General features: G+C 42.5%; 1 protein-coding gene across 5 annotated transcripts in view; it reads left to right on the top strand.

Moving 5' to 3' along the window:
• Positions 1–5235, top strand: part of CARMIL1 (capping protein regulator and myosin 1 linker 1) — a gene marked incomplete at its 5' end in the record, with an annotated part of 333278 nt that extends 328043 nt beyond the window's left edge. For all 5 annotated transcript variants that reach the window (XM_084228463.1, XM_084228462.1, XM_084228460.1 and 2 more), the window contains one exon: positions 4828–5235. In XM_084228463.1, the coding sequence (XP_084084589.1) occupies positions 4828–4964 (137 nt within the window). In that variant the 3' untranslated portion in view covers positions 4965–5235. The remainder of the gene's footprint in view (positions 1–4827) is intronic.
• Between the last annotated feature and the right edge of the window lie 15280 nt (positions 5236–20515).

Raw genomic sequence — 20515 nt, 5'->3', positions numbered from 1 at the left:
CTTTTAGAGTGATAAAGAGGATGAAGACAGAGCAATACACCAACACAAAGAAAAGCAAGGAGAAACTATGTGTCTGATTTTCCATGACCTCTTTGGTTTAAAATTCTGCACCAAAATTTAATGGGATTAAACAGGACCATCTTGGATGTGCATTTCTGTCTTGATTTCTCAAACTACTGATAGGAATTTAAAAAAAATGATTTTTACAAGAGCTTCAATTAAAGTACTTTCATGTCTAACATTTTAATTTTGTTTTGTTAGTGCCGATTCCTAGCATTTGACTGTCTTCACTCTTGAGAACTTCGTAGCAGTCTGCTTTCTGAATAGTTCCTGGTTAACAAATAGTATTTAGCCTAGCAATGCTATTAAATCTTTGTGTGTATTTTCTTATAAGTCTTTCAAGAGCAGCTTTGTTTCTGCAAAAACAGCTTTCTTATTTTCCTAAATTGTGTTATCTGTGAAACAAACAGAAGCTATTGTTCTCAAAGCATGCTGCATATTTGTATTATGTTAATTATGATTTAATTGTGTGGCTATCTCCATATTGATTTGACAGGTAAAATGTTTACTTTCTTTCATTGAAAATATTTGTAACTGCATCTTTTGAATGTCATCTCATTTCCTCTTTACATTTAATTATAAGCTGTGATGTGTTGAGTATGTCCTGTTTTCTTGAAGGAAATAGTTGGTTTGGGCTTTGTATGCATTGTGTAATATATCCTTGTGTAATTTGTACCATCTTATTCTGAAATTCCTTTTATATCTCTCTTGCTTCTTCCATAACCCAATTACAGCCAACACATACTTGGCTGTGGTTTATATTCTGTAAGCCAAGGCTCCGTTCTACTTTTTCCACCAGATCTAGGTTTTACGTCCCCCATATAAGTTCTTCGAAAGAAATTTAACAGTTGGTTGACATTTTAACTCTTGCCAGAAGGTATCAAAAATCAGGGCCGGCTTCTGAATATTATTTTAAGGTCATTATAATGTCACCCTCCTAGGAAATATGGATGTCAATGGAGCTTAAAGTGGGGAAAAGTTCGAACTTTCATATGAATCTTTAATTCTGTGTGTACATGCATGTTTCAGAAGCTTTAAATTTAGCATATATACATTTGTACATCAATAATATGCAAAGCCAAAACATCTTCAGGAACTGGCAGATTTCATGTTAGAGACTCTCTTCGCTAATTATCGCCAGTGTAGATGGTATGTGAATATACATATGCAATGTTGGTGTTGAATAAATTACTTATTCATTTACTCCAGTATCTTTTATAATTTTAATGGTACTTGGAGCAATAATCAATTTGTGTATAGAGACACTCTGGCACTTTAACTGTGCAAATAAATACTTGCATTGAAAAAGTGTCCTTCAACAATCTGTTTTTGTTTTGTTCTTTTCTGTTTTTTAACCTTGTATAAAGCCAAGCATTAAGTGAGAGTGCCTAAAAGAGAGGTTCAGCTGAATTAGTTAAAAGCCTGAATTTTATAAATGTTTTTTAAAAATTTCCAGAGTTTCAAGTTTCAAGCAGATATACTCTTATTTAGGCCATCCATTTATGGCAACCTGACCAACCCTACTTCAATGTAATTGTAATTCGTATCCTAATTATATGAAATCAAAAAGATGATGTCCAAGAGCTGGAAGACAAACCTGAAGAGAACTTTCCCCAACAAAGTTGTTTGCACTGGTGATCTGGACAAGTGAGCAGGCAGGAGCTGGGAGATCAAATGCTTTGGTTTACAAACTCAGCCAAGTTAATTGTGTAATGTTGCTTCTTTGATCTTGCTGTGTCTCCGTTTTCATAGCCCTGAGTGGTGCCTACTTGAAATACCAAGCACATGTTAGCCTGCCACTGGTCTCATGATCACATTTACACTCACCGTTGGTAGAGTTTAATCAATGAAAGTGAATATTTTCAGAATTGTTTTTTAAATAATGGTGCCACCATAGTGAACTGTTTTGACAATCCTCTAGAGAGAACGTCATTATTTCTCTCAGTGACTGTTGAACAAATTAAAATTTTTGCTTTAGTGACTGGTAATGATCTCTGTCATCTACCCAGAAACCAGATTGTTATTTTGTTAATATCTCCTGTATCCTCTCCTCTTACTGGTCCTGAAGGACTCAGAAGTGCAGTGGCAGGGATTCGAGAGTGTCAGCCCTTGGGTGGACACTGAAGGACAGTAGACATTCTGCAGGACATTTCTCATGGTGGATTTCTCTGAATCTTAATTAGCTCCGCTATAAAGACCCTGATTCTAGGGTTATTAGCTTAGTTTTTATCTGTGACATAGACATTTTTTATTTCATGAATTACTCCATTTTTAGAGAGTATTTAGATGTCATATCATATAACAATTATATCTTGGATTTTCAGGGAGCTAAAATACTGAGAATGGTGCAATTTTTTTTTGATCTAAGAATTAGAATAAATGTGTTGCCCTATTTACTGCTTCCCTCAAAACTATAGTGTTGGAAATAGATTTTTTTAGTCATTTGATAGAGAGAAGCAACTTATTTTAATTTTAAAATGGAATGAATGAATTTTTTTAGCAGATCTCACTGGTTAGAAAGCATATTTTGAGATTAGATTACTGCAAACTATCTTTAAAGTGAAGATATTATAAATCTCTAGTTCCTTTTATAGTGCATATAGAAATGGACAATTTAAATGACTCTGTGTATTAATATCAAGTAGGTTTTATGATAAAGGACAAACCTGTTCTAGGAAATCATTTGCATTTGTCCCCCACATCTGGCTTATTAACAACTTTCAAAGGAACAAGCAAACAAGTACATTTATTTTTTTTTTTTACCCAATACAAGCTAAAAATCAAAATGATAAAATTTATTCATTGCTTTGCCCCTGTTTTGAGAATGTGCCCAAAGCTATTGGGTAAAAAAGAAGTCAGCATTTTTTAAAATTACCTTTATGATGAGATTTGAATGGTTTATCTTTTCAGAATTTGGGATAATTTCAGTTAAATGCAGTGAACCAAAAATTTACTTTCTGTTGTCTACAGATCAGAATCTGGCCCAGACAACCACATTGACAAGAGAAGTACTCTATTATGCGTGCAGTTTAACTCTTAGGTTCCCTGAGCATTCACTTCCTGAAGCTTTCTTTAATGAGTTGAATATTTAAATAGCCAGTTTCTGGCAGTGAGTTTTGCATCATAATGCTATAATTAAAATGATTGAAAGCATCAAATGAATCCTATCAGTTTTCCAGGACTGTCTTCCTGGTTGGGTCATTTGAACTTCTGAGTGATGGAGGTAACTACCCTCTTCATCCAAGCCACACAGAGTATGTGTGTTGAGTAGTTTTAGCAGGAGTGGCATTTGCTCAATATATATGATTAATATTAAATAATCCTTAATAGCCATGAGGGAATATGGCATTTGAGCCTTTTTCCAAACTTTTTATGCAACAAGGTAGCAGGGAAGTGATCTAATTGGAAAGAACATAGGAGGGAGGGAGGGAGGGGGAGAGAGAGAGGAAGAGAGAGAAAGAGAGAGAGAGAGAGAGAGAGAGGATCTCGTATAATTCCTGATGCCAAATTTTATAAAATCTACCTTACAAGGTAGTTGCAAGGAGTTGCTTTAACAAAACAGAGATTGCCTGACAATTATATTGCCAAGGTTCAGTTCCAATAATTATTCTCCCATCATTGCTTTGGAAAGTCTCAGTGGACCATTTATATTTATAGGTAATCAGAACAGGCAACAGTAACTGCAGTTCTTTTACCTGGAGGCTCGTTCCAAAAGGATTAAAGATACCATAGCAGTATTAGTTGATTTTCACACTTGATTCTTTTCCTAGAGCATGAACCAGGTTTTCTGAGGCACAGAAAGGTCTGACAAAGATTGCTAGGGCCCTTCCGTGTATCTTGTCCGCAAAGCAAGGAAGGCCAACCCAAAGTCATCTCCAGAAAGCATCAGGTGGAACACCTATCCAGCTACTGTAGGGCTACCATAGGGCTCTGTTGGCCCTGCAGGGATGGGCTTCCCCTACATGTGTAACTTTGGCACATGAATTATTTCAAGCTAAGGTCAACAGAGGGTCCTGCAGCTTCAGGACCACTTTTCTACTCCCTTAATGACCTAGATGAATGAAAATTGGTGGTATTACTCAAGATTAGAATTTGTACCAAAAACAAGCTTTCTGTCACAAACTATATGGCAGGGTAAACATGCAATTTCAGAGTATCTGGTCTTTATCCTGTGAGTCATCCTTTCCCCCTCCACCTCCTTGCCATGTCCGGCTCCTATCCCATAGCTTACCTTGGGATGTATACCCTCATTTTGCCCCATTGACTTCAGAATCTCTGTCCATGTAGACTCTCCATACATGTGTAATAAAATTTGTTCTTTTCTCCTACTAATCCGTCTGGTGTTCATTTGATTGCTTAAAAGCCTGAGAAGAAACCAGAGGGGTGGGGGGATTTCTTCTCTTCCTCTACACTCTGTCCCCCCTGCCGTGTAGTGTAAGGGAGCAGCTATGACTGAGGAGTCACCTGACACAGGTGTACTTCTCCCACCTGGCATCTCCCTTCACCCTCAGATTCTTGACCACATCTATGAGAGGCTCGTCCTCCCTCTCATAGACTGAGGTTCTTTTTGTGTTTCCTTGTTTTAATTTGTTGGTTTGTTTTTAATTTCTTTCTAGAGTCTCTTGACATTGTTGCAAGTTGTTTTTGAGAAAGTTCATCCCAAACTCCTCTACTCTTGAGGGAGCCTACTTTTCACCCATTTTTGGTCAGGCCACTGGCATCACCTTACTAATCCTTTGTAACAACTTTCTTCGCTTTGTGTTTCAGTTTCAAGGAGAAGCTGGGGCCAGCAGGCCCAGGAGAATCAAGAACAAAAGCAATGGGCCTCCAGTAAAGATGGCCAGCAAGGCAGCAAATCTAGCGACTCCGGGGAGGAAGCGGAAAAAGATTTTATTTTTGTGTGAAGGTCACCCATGCGAAGGTCTTCTTGTTCAGGGTGTTTTGTGGGCCATCAGAGAGGACCAAGGGCACATCTCTTCCTACTTCCTGGGGGCTCTTCTCTTGGTGCTGTTTTCTTTTCTTTTTCCTTTTTTTTTTTTTTTTTGAAAACAAGCATCCATTCCTTGGTAATCAACGTGCACCTCTTTAGTCTTGCCATTTGATTTCTAAGCATTCCTTCTTATGCCTTCAATGAATACCAGCAAGTATCTCATAGGCCCTACTTGAATTTCTCTGAGGCAGCTACAGTTCACTCTGCAAGATGAGTTTTTGGAGGTAAATGAAGTAACTGGACACAACACTCACACAAGTAATACCATCCGGCTGAATGTGGGGTACTGCTGCGTGTCCCTGTGTCAAATCTGCACTTGACACGATAGAGCAATTTATTCTTGATGTATGCAATTGCACATTGTAATTATATTAACAGAGCACACTAATAAATAATTTGTATAAATTATATCTAGTAGATCTTGGGTATGGTCTTTACATTCTCCCATGGGGAACTTCTTCCTTCCGGATGTGGAATTGTACATTTAAACTTGGTCGGTGACCAGGGCAATACCATCACAAGCACAGTGAAAAACCAGAGTGAAAGAGGCTGATTCCACCATGTGCCCAGATTAATGTATATAGTTGATTGCAATGAGGTTTTATGAATATTTCGTGTTTTTTGAAGGGCTTTCCTTTCTGTCTGCATATTAGCTTTTAATGTGTGATTTTAAGAGAGACTACTTTGACACCTGTAAAAAATCAAAATACTGCTCTTTTTAAGACATTTCACAAATATTCACTTACATACAGGCTGAAAGAATTTTATTCATATGTATATTTATATCAATAAAATGATTTTACAAATGGAATTTTGACCTCCGGTTACTTTTTAAAATTAGTATTGGCTTGTGGTGATGCATTTGGGTTTTGTTTCCAAAGTCCAGAATAATCACAGTTCCCAGGGAATCAAACTATTTATACTCAAAATAAAGGCAACATGCTAATACCATTGCCTGGCCTCACCTTTGGGAAAAGATGAAATTTATCAAACAATGATCAGACCAATTTGATCTAGCTCCTATGAACCAATCAAGAATCATGTAAGGGGCCTCCCCTGGTGGCGCAGGTGGTTGAGTGCTGCACTGTGAAGCTGTTCGCAGCCTGCAGCGCCAGTTTAATCCCAGCCAGCCGGCAAGGGTCCCACATGGCGCAGCAGACCTCTCCTGTCTAACCCGCTGCTCCCCTCAGCAGTGTATTTCGTCAGTCTGCCTGTTCTGTTCCCCACTCTGTGTCTGGTGAATCCTCTCAACCTACCGTGCATCTGGCCTGTACCCCGGTTCTTGTATAAAATTAAAAAAAAAAAAAAGAATCATGTAAGGAATGCAAGCATGAACTATGAAGTGTGATTTGAAGAGTCCCAAACTCTGTGGTTTTGTGTAACCAGGCACAGACTGAGTGCCAATAAGTGCAAATTGAATGCTTTGCTGCCATTGCCTGCGATTCCACCAGGGCCAATAGAAATAAGATTGTTCCCCTGATGCTGATAAGTGCTGATGTAAACAGACACCTCGAATAGCTGTGAAAGTAGGAAAAACCTAACAGGACAAAGATGGACCTCAATGAGCTATGTGGGTAGGTGGACACATAACCTCCAGAAAGTATAATATGCAAAACAGTTCTTTGGAAGAGGCATTTGTTCAGCCTATAATGCTCAGGAGGCCTCAGAGAAGGTGCCATTTGTGCAAAATCTTGAATAATGCCTTCATTAAGTGCTGTTCTACCTGTGATGCTCAGGAGGCCTCAGAGGAAGTGACATTTGTGCAAAATCTTTTAATTTCTTCTTTAAGTGCTGAAACTTTGACTCATAGTTGCACCTCCCATAAATAGATGACATGACACCTACTAGAGCAATGGGGGATACAGAATGTGCTCAGTCTAAGAGCAATCCACTTCAGTAGGGAGAAGGCCAGATAGGGAATGATGGTAGCTAAGCAGGAAACCTTAATTTCCTCCTTGTGATTGTTATAGGACAGGTTGAGAAACACCCCAGGGCCCTCAAACCTGCCTGCTCTGAATACATTCTGTCATCCACTGCATCAAGACAAAGTATACTTGAGTGTGTAAGACCGTCAATAGAAAAATAATACAATTAGTGTGCAATAAAGAGAAGACAATATAGTTAAAAGAGTTTCCAATTAAACACCCAAAGTCACCCATCCCCTCATGGGTAAATGCCCAGCCAAACAGGCCCAAAGCAGGATCACTAAGGCCTAAAATCTGGCCCCAAGTCTAAGGTACCTTCTGGTGGGGACCCATAGGGAAGGGGCAGAAGGGGCCAGGCAAGTCTGGAAGGAAAAGAGCAAAATCAAGACCCAAGTGAAGATAAAGGCCGCCATTGTCAGCCTCCCCAGGGATTTCTCATCCACGTCTGTCCCTTTCAAGTGCCTCCTTAAATGTCCCCTAAGTCCCTGGTACCAGCCCAAACCGAGAAGCAAGCACAGCTTCTTTACATGTCTCTGCTCTGTGTGCCTCCAGGTTTTTTCTTTTTTCTTTTATTGTAAAGATTTATTTACTGATGCATACAAGAACTGGGGTACAGGCCAGAGGTGTGAGGGGATGAGAAGATTCACCAGAGAGAGTGGGGAACAGCACAGGCAGATCGACCAAAGTACACTGCTGAGGGGAGCAGTGGGCGAGTCAGGAGAGGTCTGCTGCGCCATGTGGGTAGCTCCCTGGCCGGCTGGGATCAAACTGCAGAGACTGCGGATTGCTTCATAGTGCTGTGCTTAACCCCTTGTGCCACCAGGGAGGCCACACAGTCCTATTTGACCAAATCCTTGGTTTGTTAGTTCCATGGAATTCAGCTTCATACCACATTCCTCCTCTCCCTCGACTCCTGAGAACATCTACGGTGCAAGTCAGCTTCTTGCCACCAGTTAGCATTTCCTATTTGTTAAACTTGTTCAGTGTTTGCTGAGTACCCATGATGCATCAGGAAATAATCTGCTAAGAGAAACTCCCCCTCCTTTGGTTCATCGACCTTTGAGAAGACAGAAAATAATTATTGAATCCATAATTTCACAATATTAGTGCTCTGCATGGCAAGGGAAGAGGCAGCGACAGGAGGGGGTGACGTGTGGTTTTCTATTAATTGATGCTCCCCTATGGTGGTAGGTGCTGGGGTACATCACCCTGACCTCTATTTAGGAATAACAGATTTATTACTTCAGCTGCTACTGTCAGGCAATGCCAGCTCTCAGCCCCCTGCTGAATTTATATCAGCTGAAGAGCAGCCAACTTGTCCTTTGGGAATATCCCCTCCCCTGATCACTATCAGGTGGTTGAACAAAGCTAGAGTATAAAGGCCCAGGCCCTCACCCCAACTCAGCACAGCTGGGAAGTGTCTGCCTCCCTCCCCTTCAGAATGCTCCCCAGAGAAGGCTCCACCCCTCCCCCGCCCCCCACTGAGCCTCACAACTCAGCCCCTCTGATAGCTCAGTCCTTCCTATCCAGGCTGTAGATCCCAAAAGCAGTTTTCTCCTACACACCAATCTCCATCTCAAAGTTTGCTTTCTGGTCAACCCAATCTGTCACAGTTTTGAACAGAATGAATTTAAACTGTTGCAATATAAAGTCCTTAGGTTCAGCTTTTTAATAGAACACATTTATAGTTCATGTCAAATATTTATCAGGTAAACTTTGTAGAGGCAAAGCCAGGATCTACTGCAAACACTAGCATTCTGTTTTTTTCCCCCAGGAGGGCACAGGAGATAGAGAAAGTTGCTTTTCTCCTTCAGCCTCTTGGCATTTCCTGGCCTGAGGAATGATACAAATTGAGGAGTCTGCCCTTGCAATCTTCTAAGAGAGCAAACTGATCTTCCATTAGCCAAGACTGTGCAAATTGGGTTCTGGAAACAACCAGGTGTTCTCTTTCAGCTTCACCCCAGTGCCGCTGCAATCTCTCCTCGCTGCCATGGAGCCAGGCTGTGATCTCTTCATTAACCTTTGGTGAATATTTACAGAGTCTGTCATACGCCACATGCTAGCTTATAAACCGCCCTGTCCTTGGAAACCACTGCTCTGGGGTTACCCAGCCTGGGAGCCGCCCCAGAGAACATACTGTGTCTCCTGGGAAACTTTCAAAGATGCTGGAATTGGTTGAGGGGCCTTAACCTCGTCAACTTGGGTTTGACATTTCATTTCTTTCTCCCCTTTTCTTTTTTCTCTATATCTATGATAATTTTCTATTCCCACTGGGTGTCTGGGTCTCCATGTCTCCAGTTTCCCTGTTATAATCTCTGGTATTTGCCAATATGATAGTCTTAGTATTCAAAACTTTGTTATTTGTGAAATGTTTCCAAAGGCATTATTGTTCACAGTTTCTAGGTGAAGGAACTGAGAAAGATAATAGTTAGGGGCCTACTGAAATTCCTCCAGAAAGATGGGCAAGATGATAAGATTAATTGTTAGTTGAGCTTTGGCTATGTACCAGGCACTTCACATTCTTTACCCCTTATTTAATCCTCAAGCAACACAGGAGATAGGTATCATCATCCCCATTTTAAAACAAGGAATTTAAGGCTCAGAGAAGTTGAGTGACTTACCCAAGGTCATACAGTTCATGGCAAAGACAATCCATCACCAAAAAATGTTCTTAAGCACTAAGTGATCCTTTCAAGGGGAAGAGCCCCCTCCAGATTCTCAGTCCAAAGCTCTGGAAAGCAGGGCATGAAGCATTGAGTGTGATGCCAAAGTAGGTAAGTATGTAGGTCCCAAGATTTGCCCCACAACACTGGTATGAAAAGGTGTAGGGTAAGGAAAAATATCAGGCTTTTCTGCCCTCCCGCCATCAGGATCGATGAGGGAACCCTGTGATCCTGAATGCATGCCTGATGGCGGGCACCTGAAGTGGGTACACCTGTGCTAAGACTGTGCTTTTAAGGGCGGTGTCACGGGGACGCCAACAGAAGCCGAGCAGAAGCCGAAAGAGAAGCCGAGAGAGAAGCAAAGAAGCAGAAGCAGAAGCAGAGATCACCAGGGAGCCCAGATAGAGTGAGGATTTGCTGGGGGCTGGGAGGATTGCCAGCCTCCCGGCCCCCCAGCACCCCTGCCTGCCTGCTGTGTACCCGCTAAATCCCAATAAAAGACCTGCAAAAAACCACTGAGGACTCTGACTCCTCCTTTACCCGGTCTGCATGGGATCAGAAAACCTGCACCGTGTCTATTCCTGACTATACAAAAGGGCATCCTGTTTTCTGCCAGGAAAAAAAACCTTTTCTTGCACAGCATTACTTGCCTTTCTAAGCGGGCAGAGTCCAGGCTTCTCGAGCTTTCTCTCTGCAGCAAAATCCCACTTGGAGGAGAGATGGCCCTCTCCATAATAGGCATTGTTTCATTGCAATCGGGAGCCCTAGGGGCCCAGATCAGCTAAGCTGGTAAAAGCATGGAGTGTAGCTTTAAATCAATCCCACGTAGAGAAGGGGCTCTGATTAGCTTACAACTACCTTCCAAGGAAAAGTCAGAGAGGTGCTCATTCATTGAATTCATGCTGGTGGCAATCAAAGGAGCCAGTGCATTCCCACCCACCCCCCAAGCCCCACATCATCCCCCTTTGTGATCAGAATCAGAAAGCTAGGCAGAGGCAAGGCTGTTAAGCCTGAATGGCTTCCTAAAGTGTTTTTTTTACCAAGACCAGGAGAAAATGTTGCCAAAGTATATTGTCTCTTAAACAGTTTTAAAAATAGAGCACAGTGGAGGTAGTTTCTCCTCCGGGCTTTCAGGTCCTGTTCCTTGGTGCTGTAGTGAGCAGAGAGCAGGTGGGAAGGGCAAGGCCACGTTCGTGGGGTGCTGCAATGCCTGGCTCCCGTCAGTTCACAGGACAGCTGCTGGCTGGTTTCTGGGTCTGGAAGGAGTAACTTGGCTTTTCTTACATACATGGAAGGGGTCCAGGCCAAAACTGGGCATCAAGACAGCTCTGCGTGCCCAGCAGTTCTGCCACCTGCTCTCAGCATGGCCCACATTCTGGGCTTGGGTAGCTGGTCATGCAGAGTGGCCGGTCCTCACCTAGGGGAGCCCCTGCATTGGCACCTTTTGAAGTGCTGTCACGGGATGGGGTGGGTGTGGTGCAGAATCTGGAACATCAAGGAGGTAAATGGAGGAGGGGCGGCAGGGAACAGGGACATGTGATGTGAAGTGTTTGTGTGCCACAGTGGGAAGGAGGGGGGTGAGCAGGAAAGCAACATCTGTTGTTCCCCAACAATTCCACCTTCCTCCTGTTGGATCTTACCCAAGTTACTTAAAACCACAGATAAATTTCCTCATCTGGAAGTCGGAATTATCTACCTTTTAAGGTTATTGTGAAAATTAAGTAAAGAATTTATGAAAAAACCAGGGCCTCCCCAGTGGCTCAAGAGGTTAAGTTGCAGCACTGTGAATCTGTCCTCAGCCATGGCAGCAGGAGGTCAATCCCCGGGCAGGGAGCTACCCACATGGTGCAGCAGACCTCTCCTGTCTTGCCCACTGCTCCCCTCAGCAGTGTATTTCAGTCATTCTGCCAGTTCTGCTCCCCACTCTGTCTCTGGTGAATCCTCTCACCTACCCCCCGCCCCCCACCAATACCTCTTGCATACACCCCAGTTCATCCATGCAAAAATAAACCAAAAAAAAAAAAAAAAAAAGTGAGCCAAGGAAATCTATGGCAGCAGGTGTCCAGACTCAGAAGACATCAGGTTTGTTTTTTTAAAAAAAGATTTTTATTTATGCATACAAGAACTGGGTGTAAGCCAGAGGTGGGGGGAGAGGATTCACCAGAGAGAGTGGGGTGCAGAACAGGGAGATCCACTGAAATACACTGCTGAGTACAGCAACGGGTGAGACAGAAGAAGTCTGCTGTGCCATGTGGGTAGCTCCCTGGCCAGGATCAAACTCATATTGCAGTGGCTGGTGATAGCTTGATAGCGCTGTCTTTAACCCCCTGCACCACCAGGGAGGCCTGACATCAGGTTTTTAATTGCTTGTTTACCAGCAGACAGGAACAGCAAGATTCTTGCAAAATTTTTGTCCTTAAGTCCTGCCCTGTCCTTGTCCTAGAACCCTTCTTATCTCACTTTCACCTTCCAACAACCCCTTACAAAGATCCTCTTTTTTTTTTAAAGATTTATTTATTTATTTATGCAGACAAGAGCTGGGACACAGGACAGAGATGCGGGGGTGAGAAGATTCACCAGAGACAGAGTGGGGAACAGAACAGGCAGACTAACCGAAATACACTACTGAGGGGAGCAGCAGGCGAGTGAGAAGAGGTCTGCTTCGCCATGTGGGTTGCTCCCTGGCTGGCTGGGGATCGAACTTGTGCTGCAGAGGCTTCAGATTGCTTCATAGTGCGGCGCTTATCCCCTTGAGCCATCAGCCCGAAGATCCTCTTTGTAGATCTGGATTTGGTGACTACACTGGAGTCCCGCCGCCCTTCCCCTGTGACCCAACAAGCAGATGACAGGTAGTAGGTTTTTGCTCCATATTTGGGGCTGGAAGGTTGTCCTTCCTAAGCCACTTACATTTTTCTTCTCTGATTCTATCAGGTTTCTGTTGTGTCTTTCTAAAAGTGCAGCAATACACGAAAAGGACTTTTTGATTTGTCAATATATAATAGTGTTGCTTTTGATTACCAACAAAGTTGTACACCAGGCATACTCCATTCCCCAGCCCCAGCTCATTCCACCCCGACCCTGGCATAAGGCTGTCACAGAATGGTGACACAGATATTTTATTTAAGTGAAACATTTAAAGGTTTGTTTTTAGTTATATCCGAAGGTATCATGCATGAAAACAACTTAGTAAAAAAAAAAAACAACTCTATTTTTGCAATAGTGACTTCAGTCCTTATGTTGGCAGAGAGGGTCTCAGAGCCCACGCAGCTCACTGAAGCCTGACAGGTCCTTGCTGTTCTGCAGTTCTGTCAACCACTTGTGCACATGTACAAGCTTGGGTTACAGACACTATCATAGGGACCTGGGCAGTTTAGAATTGGGATGACTCAATTTCCTAGGGAGTTTAATGGGAACCCAGTATGCCTAATATTTAGGAAATTTTCCTTGTCCACCATCATATTGAAGCCTGGAAATGAGACATGCAAATTCTCTCTGTCCCAATTCACAACTGAAAATTGAGTTACTCTGCTAGAAAGGTCCATCTTTCTTGCCAGCCCATGAGCCCAAAGGGGCAACTCTAAGCACCCCCTAAATGACCAAATCAGGAGTTAACATCGGTCCCACAGGGAATCAGTCAGGCTCTCTCTCCAAATAATTTGGAAAAGTGAAAAAGAACTAGTTCAGAAGTTGGTAAATAGGCACTGTTTCCATGTTGTCTGTGACTCTCTATAGAGAGTCAGAGATCGTCTGGTACAGAAAACCTAAAATATTTATTATCTGTCCTTTGCATAGTTTTCAGGCTTTTGCAAGAGAAGATCACAGAGACATGGAGATCATATTTAGGGGCAAGAAGGGTATATGCATTCAGAGAAGAAAATGTGCTTAGAGGAAAGAGAGAAAGAGAATGAATTCAAAAGAGTTTGCCAAGATCAAGGGCTAATATTTTTTTTAAGATTTATTTATTTATGCATACAAGATCTGGGGTACAGGCTAGAGGTGTGGGGGGTGAGAGGATTCACCAGAGACAGTGGGGAGCAGAACAGGCAGACTGACTGAAATACACTGCTGAGGGGAGCAGCAGGCGAGACAGGAGAGGTCTGCTCTGCCATGTGGGTTAATTCCCCGGCTGGGGATCGAACTCGTGCTGCAGTGGCTGGTGATAGCTTGATAGTGCTGAGACTTAACCCCTGCATCACCAGGGAGGCAAGGGCTAGTATTTTAACTTTACCTGCCTGACTCCGCATCTTATTCCTCAGCTGATGAAGAGGGAGTATTATTTAATGGATCACTGAAAATAGTAGGGCAGGAAACTAAAAACATGACCTTATCCCATTTTAGTCCAATGCTTTATTTCCTTCTGTTTGAATAAAGTTAGGGTTTTAGGCACAGAATAAATGTATGCTTAGAATAATGAAGTTCTGCATAGGTCCTCTGCCACTCCCTTTAGGGTGAGCTCAGAAATATCTGGTATCCAGACTTGCTTTCTGTCAAGGAAATGTCAGTCTCGGTTATGTCAGTGAAACAACTTAAAATCTCTCCAGGTAGATATTGATGTATCACGGAGCTTCCTGACAAGGTAATCTTCTTAGTAGTTGCCTATAGTCTCATGAAGTGCTTTCTGTTCAGCTTAGAGGCAGATCCCTCCAAGAAACAAAGGAATCTTTGTCCTGTTTATGTCAGGGATTTATTAAGTCTGATTCTCATTTCCATGGGATTTGGGTCGACTCCTAGAAAAATATTAACATTTCTCTGAAAAGAGACTCATCTCCTTGACATGCTTTACCTAAATGCATTCATTCTTGGGAAATGTAGTTTACATTAGGTGCAAAAGGTCAAAAAGTTAGTCTTCCTGTGTAATGATCAACTTCTTTTCTCCCCAAGATGTCTTTTCAGACCCAAGCAGGCAATGTTGGCCCCTGCTGCACATTTAGTGCAGGTTCTAGACACACAGAGACATGCCCACACTCAGAAACTCCCCATCCTATGCTCTACAGCCACTTGTCTTTCCCTGAGTGGGAATATCCAGTTTCTGAAACATAAGGCTTGGCTGGCATTTCTGCACACACTAGGAGACATCACAGGCTTGACTGGGCTAGGTTCTCAAGAGGTTCCCAGTTTGAATGAGGCCAAAACTTGAAGAAAACAAAAATCAGGAGGACCTTGCTGCTCTTCATCCTCTACCAGAAGGAGATGAAGACTGGAGTCATTTGTTCTGTTTAATTCTAGTAAGGGACTTCCCTGGTAGCTTAGGGGTTAAGTCTCAGCTTACCACCACTGTGCCTGAGTTCAATCCCCAGTCAGGGAGCTACCCACATGGCGCAGCAGACCTCACCTGTCTCACCCGCTGCTCCCCTCAGCAATATATTTCAGTAGATCTGCCTGTTCTGCTCCCTACTCTGCCTCTGGTGAATCTTCTCACTTCATGCATCTCTAGCCCATGTCCCACTTCTACGCAAAAATAAAACGTAATACTAGTAGGGATCCTTTAGAGGGAAGACTCTCCACTACCTAGTTCTTTGTCGCTCTCCTGACTTGCTCAAGTGCCCATATGTGCCCTGTGGTGGCCCTGAACACCTGGGGGCAAGTGATACTCATCAGTTAATTTCCCTCCAACCTTCCCTAGAATAAAGAAACAGACATATCACAGTGCATCAGAAATTGAGGATGACCTTAGGATCCTAATCGCTGGCTTTCATTTTCTTCATTGATGACTAGAGTGGCATTGCTCACATGTTCTGGATGATTTAAAGTCTCAGGGCAGGGTAGTTTTTTCAATACACAGATTTCAGGTCCTTGTACTAGGGATTTAAGTCTACCAGGTCCCAAGGACCAGGAATCTTTATATTTCATGAGCACCTCTAACCCAAATCAGGCTCTGATCAGGCAAGGTCTGGAAAACACTGAGTTAGATGTTCCTAAAATTCCTTGCCAAATCTGTTTATTTGTTTTGATTATTTAAAAAAGTTTTATTTATTTACGCATGAAAGAACTGGGGCCAGAGGTGTGGATTCACCAGAGACAAAGTGAGGAACAAAACAAGAGACTGACTGAAATACACTGCTGCAGGGAGCAGCAGGAGAGTCAAGAGAGATCTGCGGCACCATGTGCGTAGCTCCCTGGTGGGGGATCGAACTCATGCTGCAGTGGCTACGGATAACTTCATAGGTTGCATCTTAACCCCTTGGGCCACCAGGGAGGCCTGTTTTCTTTTTTTTTAGTTTTGTTTCTTATGGTTTTGTAGGATAAGTGATTATCAGGCTTTTCTGCTCTCCTGCCGTTAGGATTAATGATGGATCCCTGGGGTCCTGAATGCATGCCTGATGGCGGGCACCTGGAGTAAGTTGTGGGCATGCATAGGTGGGTCCACCTGGGCTGAGACTGGCTTATAAGGGCTGCGTCACTGGGCCGCCGGCAGCAAACAAGGAAGTAAGAGAAAGAGAGAAAGAGCAACCACAGGTGAGAACGCTGGGGAGCCCAGAAAGCGTGAAGATTTGCTGGGGGTCTGGGAGGCCTGCCATCTTCCCGGCCCCCCAGCACTCCTGCCTGCTGTGTACCTGGTAAAAAGCCCAATAAAATCCTGAAAAAGCAACTGAGGGCCCCAGGACTTTACCCATCTGCTCGGATCATATAGAATCCTGCTCTGTGCCTCCCTGCCGCTACAACTTTATTAAGATTTTCTTTTTTTTTAATCGAGGTAAATTGGTCGACAATATTGCACTTTAGGAGTGCAGGGTCACACCATGCCCACCAGCGAAAGACCAACAACCCTCTACCTGGTGAGTATCTGAATTTACAGGGGAACTGCTGTCAGGCCAACCCTCTCCAACCTCAGCCATATAGAGGAGCTAACTTTGGGGAGCACACAGGGGGCAGCTCTTTCCTGGCAGGGGTTTTCTTAATAGCAGCAATTGAGCAGTTAATTAAACACTCAGATTACCTACTAACTACTACTGCTTCTTGCACTTTAATTCACCAGCTGGTTTTATTTAAATCTTTAAAGGTTTGCAGGAAATTTTTTTTTAAAGATTTATTTATTTATGAATACAAGAACTGGGGTACAGGCTAGAGGTGTTGGTGGTGGCGGTGAAAGGATTCACCAGAGACAGAGTGGGGAACAGAACAGGCAGACTGAAATACACTGCTGAGGGGAGCAGCGGGCGAGTCAGGAGAGGTCTGTAGTGCCATGTGGGTCACCTCCCTGGCTAGCCAGGATTTGAACTTGTGCTGCAGTGGCTGCTGGAAACTTCATGGTACTACAGCTTAACCCGTTGCACCACCAGGTAGGCCCCTTTGCAGGAAATACTTCAACCTAGAACAATAACCTCTGCACTGCCTACATTATTATTAGTCATTCTTGTATAAGTGTGTGTGACAAACTCTTTTTATAGATTACTCTTTTCTGTCTTGTCTTCAGCCTCAGGCTTCTACCCTTTGCTGTGAAAAGTAAATCATTCTTTTCAAGCACACATGAATATTTGTGAAAATTTACTTTATAAAGGGCCTTAAAACAAACAATAAATTACAAAAGATGGACATCATTAATCACATTCCTTGACTGGAATGCACTGAGATTAAAAATAACCAAAAAATTTAGAAAACCACATGAATTTAGGATTTAGAAAATGTTTTAACTCATGTGTCAAAGGAAATAATAGTGGAAATCAGGAGAAAACTACTTAAACAAAACCTGTAGCGTATGTCTCTAGCAGTAGATGGAAATTTATAGCTTCAAAATGATTAAATTTAAAAGAAAGCTCAAATTAACAAGTGAAGTATTTTTATAACTAGGTCAGAAAAAGAAATGCTTATTAAAGCAGTAATGTTTTGTAAATTAAATTTATAATCCATTTGGGAAATAAATGCAATAAAATATTTATTCAATAATGTCCTTATTCTGTGTGGTCATCTGGATTTAGTTACGGCTGCCATTGAGTCAGTAGGTGCTTGCATCAGCAGGCATGATGCTAAGTGATATAAAACCTCTATAGTATTTAGAAATATAAACCAGAAAGGGGAGAAATGAGAAAGAAAATAAATTAAGAAGCTACTCGATGCTTTTGTACTGTTAAATTTATAACGGTGATGACTCGTTGTATATAGGAGTCCTTGTATATATATATATATATATATATATATATATATTGTATATGTTGTATATATTCCCTCAACTTATTTACTATTATTTATTTGAAAACAAGCTCTGGACAGTTTTATTAAAGAAAAATTTTGCATGATTTACTTTTTACCAGTCTGTCCTGGCATGCTTCTAATGATATCAGAATGGATCAGTGCTAGCCAGTGTGTACTCTGTAGCATTTTTCACAGCAGTGCCCAGTTCAATATTCTTGACTCTGTAGCAGTGGACACCAGTGTTGGCCATCACAGTGTAGACCTCTGTGTCAAGTTTCCTCGAGGCTGGGCAGTTGTTGGTAAGGATGATCAGTTTTACTTTGCTTTGTCTGATTATTTTCTGAGTGTGCTTTATTCCAGCACATACTTTCTACTTTTCTTAACAAATTGGAGCCTAAGGGCCTCCGTGGTGGCCTAGGGATTAAGTCTCAGCACTATCACCGTGAAGGCCTGAGTTCAATGCCTGGCCAAGGAGATAAACCACATAAGGCACAGCAGACCTCTCCTGTCTCACCTGCTTCTCCCCTCAGCAGTGTATTTCAGTAGATCTGCCTGTTCTGCCCCCCACTCTGTCTCTAGTGAATCCTTTCACCACCACCCCCACCTCTGGCCTACACCCTAGTTCTTCTACACAAAAATAAAAAACAAACAAAAAACCAAATTGGAATCTAGAGTTGATCAACTCCAGCAACTTTTTAAATCTTTGTGGTCACCATCTTCCTGCCTTAAATACTTAAAAGAAAATGGACTTTGCTCATTTTTTACATGAGTCTCCTTCCAAAACACAGTGACATATAATACATTAAGAAAAGGTGATACTATTGGGGCAGTCTGGGAATACTAAACAGCCACTGCTTGCAAGACACAGTGACAGATATCATGTGTTGGGAGTCAGGTCAAGGAGAGAACACAGGGATTGATGAGCCAGTAAAGTATAGAAACCTGGGCCTCCCCGGTGGCACAGTGGGTTTATTGCTGCTCTGTGAAGCTGTCCACAGCCTCTGCAGCATGGGTTTGATTCTCGGCCAGCCAGGGAGATTCCCACATGGTGCGGCAGACCTCTCCTGTTGTGCCCGCTGCTCCCCTCAGCAGTGCATTTCGGTTGTCTGCCTGTTCTGTTCCCCGCTCTGTCTCTGGTGAATCCTCTCACCCTCCCATGCCTCTGGCCTGTACCCCAGTTCTTGTATAAATAAATAAACCTTTGAAAAAAAGTTAAAGTATTACAAACCTGAACACATAGCCTACCTCTTAATAAATCCTCAGCTACTCAAAACAATTGCCATAAAATAATTATTAACTACTATTTTATAATTAATCCCATTGAAACTTTTGGTTTTTATTATTAATGTATGTGATGTCAGATTACTGTCTTCCATGGTGTAGGGTAAGTGAAAATTATCAGGATTTTCCACCCTCCCGCCATTAGCATTAATAATGGATCCCTGTGGTCCTACATGCCTGCCTGATGGCGGCACCTGGAGTAGGGTGTGGCATGCATAGGTGGGTGCACCTAGGCTGAGAGACTGGGTTTATAGAGGCGGTGTCATGGGGATGCTAGAAGAAAGAGAGCAGTAGAAGGAGAGCAGAACCAGCCCAGCAGCAAAGGAGAAACGGAGACCGTGAGAGAATGCTAGAGAACCCAGAAAGCCTAAGGGTCTCCCTGGTGGCCTAGGGATTAAGTCTCTTCACTATCACCATGAAGGCCTGAGTTCAATCCCCAGCCAGGGAGATAACCCACATATGGCATAGCACTCACCAGGTGAGTGACGACCCCTGAACCTCCTGCCTTGTAAAAAAGCTCAATAAAAGCCTGAAAAAGCCACTGAGGCCTCCAGGACCCCACCCAGCTGCCTGGATCATAGACATCCTGTTCTGTGCCTTCCTAGAACTATACATGGTTAATGGCAGAATAAATGAGTAAAATCAAGATGGAGTTGTCCTTTTTAGCAATGTATATTAAGAACTTAAAATGTCCTGGGCCTCCCTGGTGGCGATAGGGGTTGAGACACAACCTATGAAGTCATCTGCAGCCACTGCGGCACCAATTCAATCCCTGGCCAGGGCGCTACCCACATGGCGCTGCAGACCTCTCCTGACTCACCAGCTGCTCCCCTCAGCAGTGTATTTCAGTTGATCCTGCCTGTTCTGTTTTCCACTCTGTCTCTGGTGAATCCTCATACCTCTGGCCTGTGCCCCATTTCTTGTATGCATAAATAAATAAACCTTTTTTTTTAAAAAAAAAAAAAAAGAGCTTATAATGTCCGGTAACATCCAGCCCAGGCTTTATACATTCAGAATTGTATCCCAAAGGAATATTTATGGGAATGTGCAAATATTTAGCTGTTACAGCACTGATTATGATAGTGAAAATATAAGGGCAATTTAAAAGTTCACAGAACATTAGGCACATAAATTATGCAAATACCACACTTGTAATGATATCATTGAAGAATAATGACATGGAGGGGTTTTCATATTAAGGGAAACAAGCAAGTTACAGAGCTGTATAATGCAACTTTTGTGCATATAAAAAAAACCTTGTAGGACGTACACCAATGTATTATTCTTAGTTATCTCTGGGTGGTGAAATTATAGGGGAACATTTTTTGTTGTTCTCTGATCTATATTATTTAAATGATCAAAAATATTTATGTAATTACAAAGGAGATAATAAAAGATATCTATTTAAAAATCATTAATTCTATATCTCTAACATTTCTTTTAGTCTTCTTCCTTTACACATTGGA

The sequence above is a fragment of the Talpa europaea genome (genome assembly GCF_964194135.1).
Source record: "Talpa europaea genome assembly, chromosome: 2".
NCBI lineage: Eukaryota > Metazoa > Chordata > Mammalia > Eulipotyphla > Talpidae > Talpa > Talpa europaea.
The sequence above is the reverse complement of the archived record's forward strand: the minus strand, read 5'-3'. Positions and strand labels throughout refer to the sequence as shown.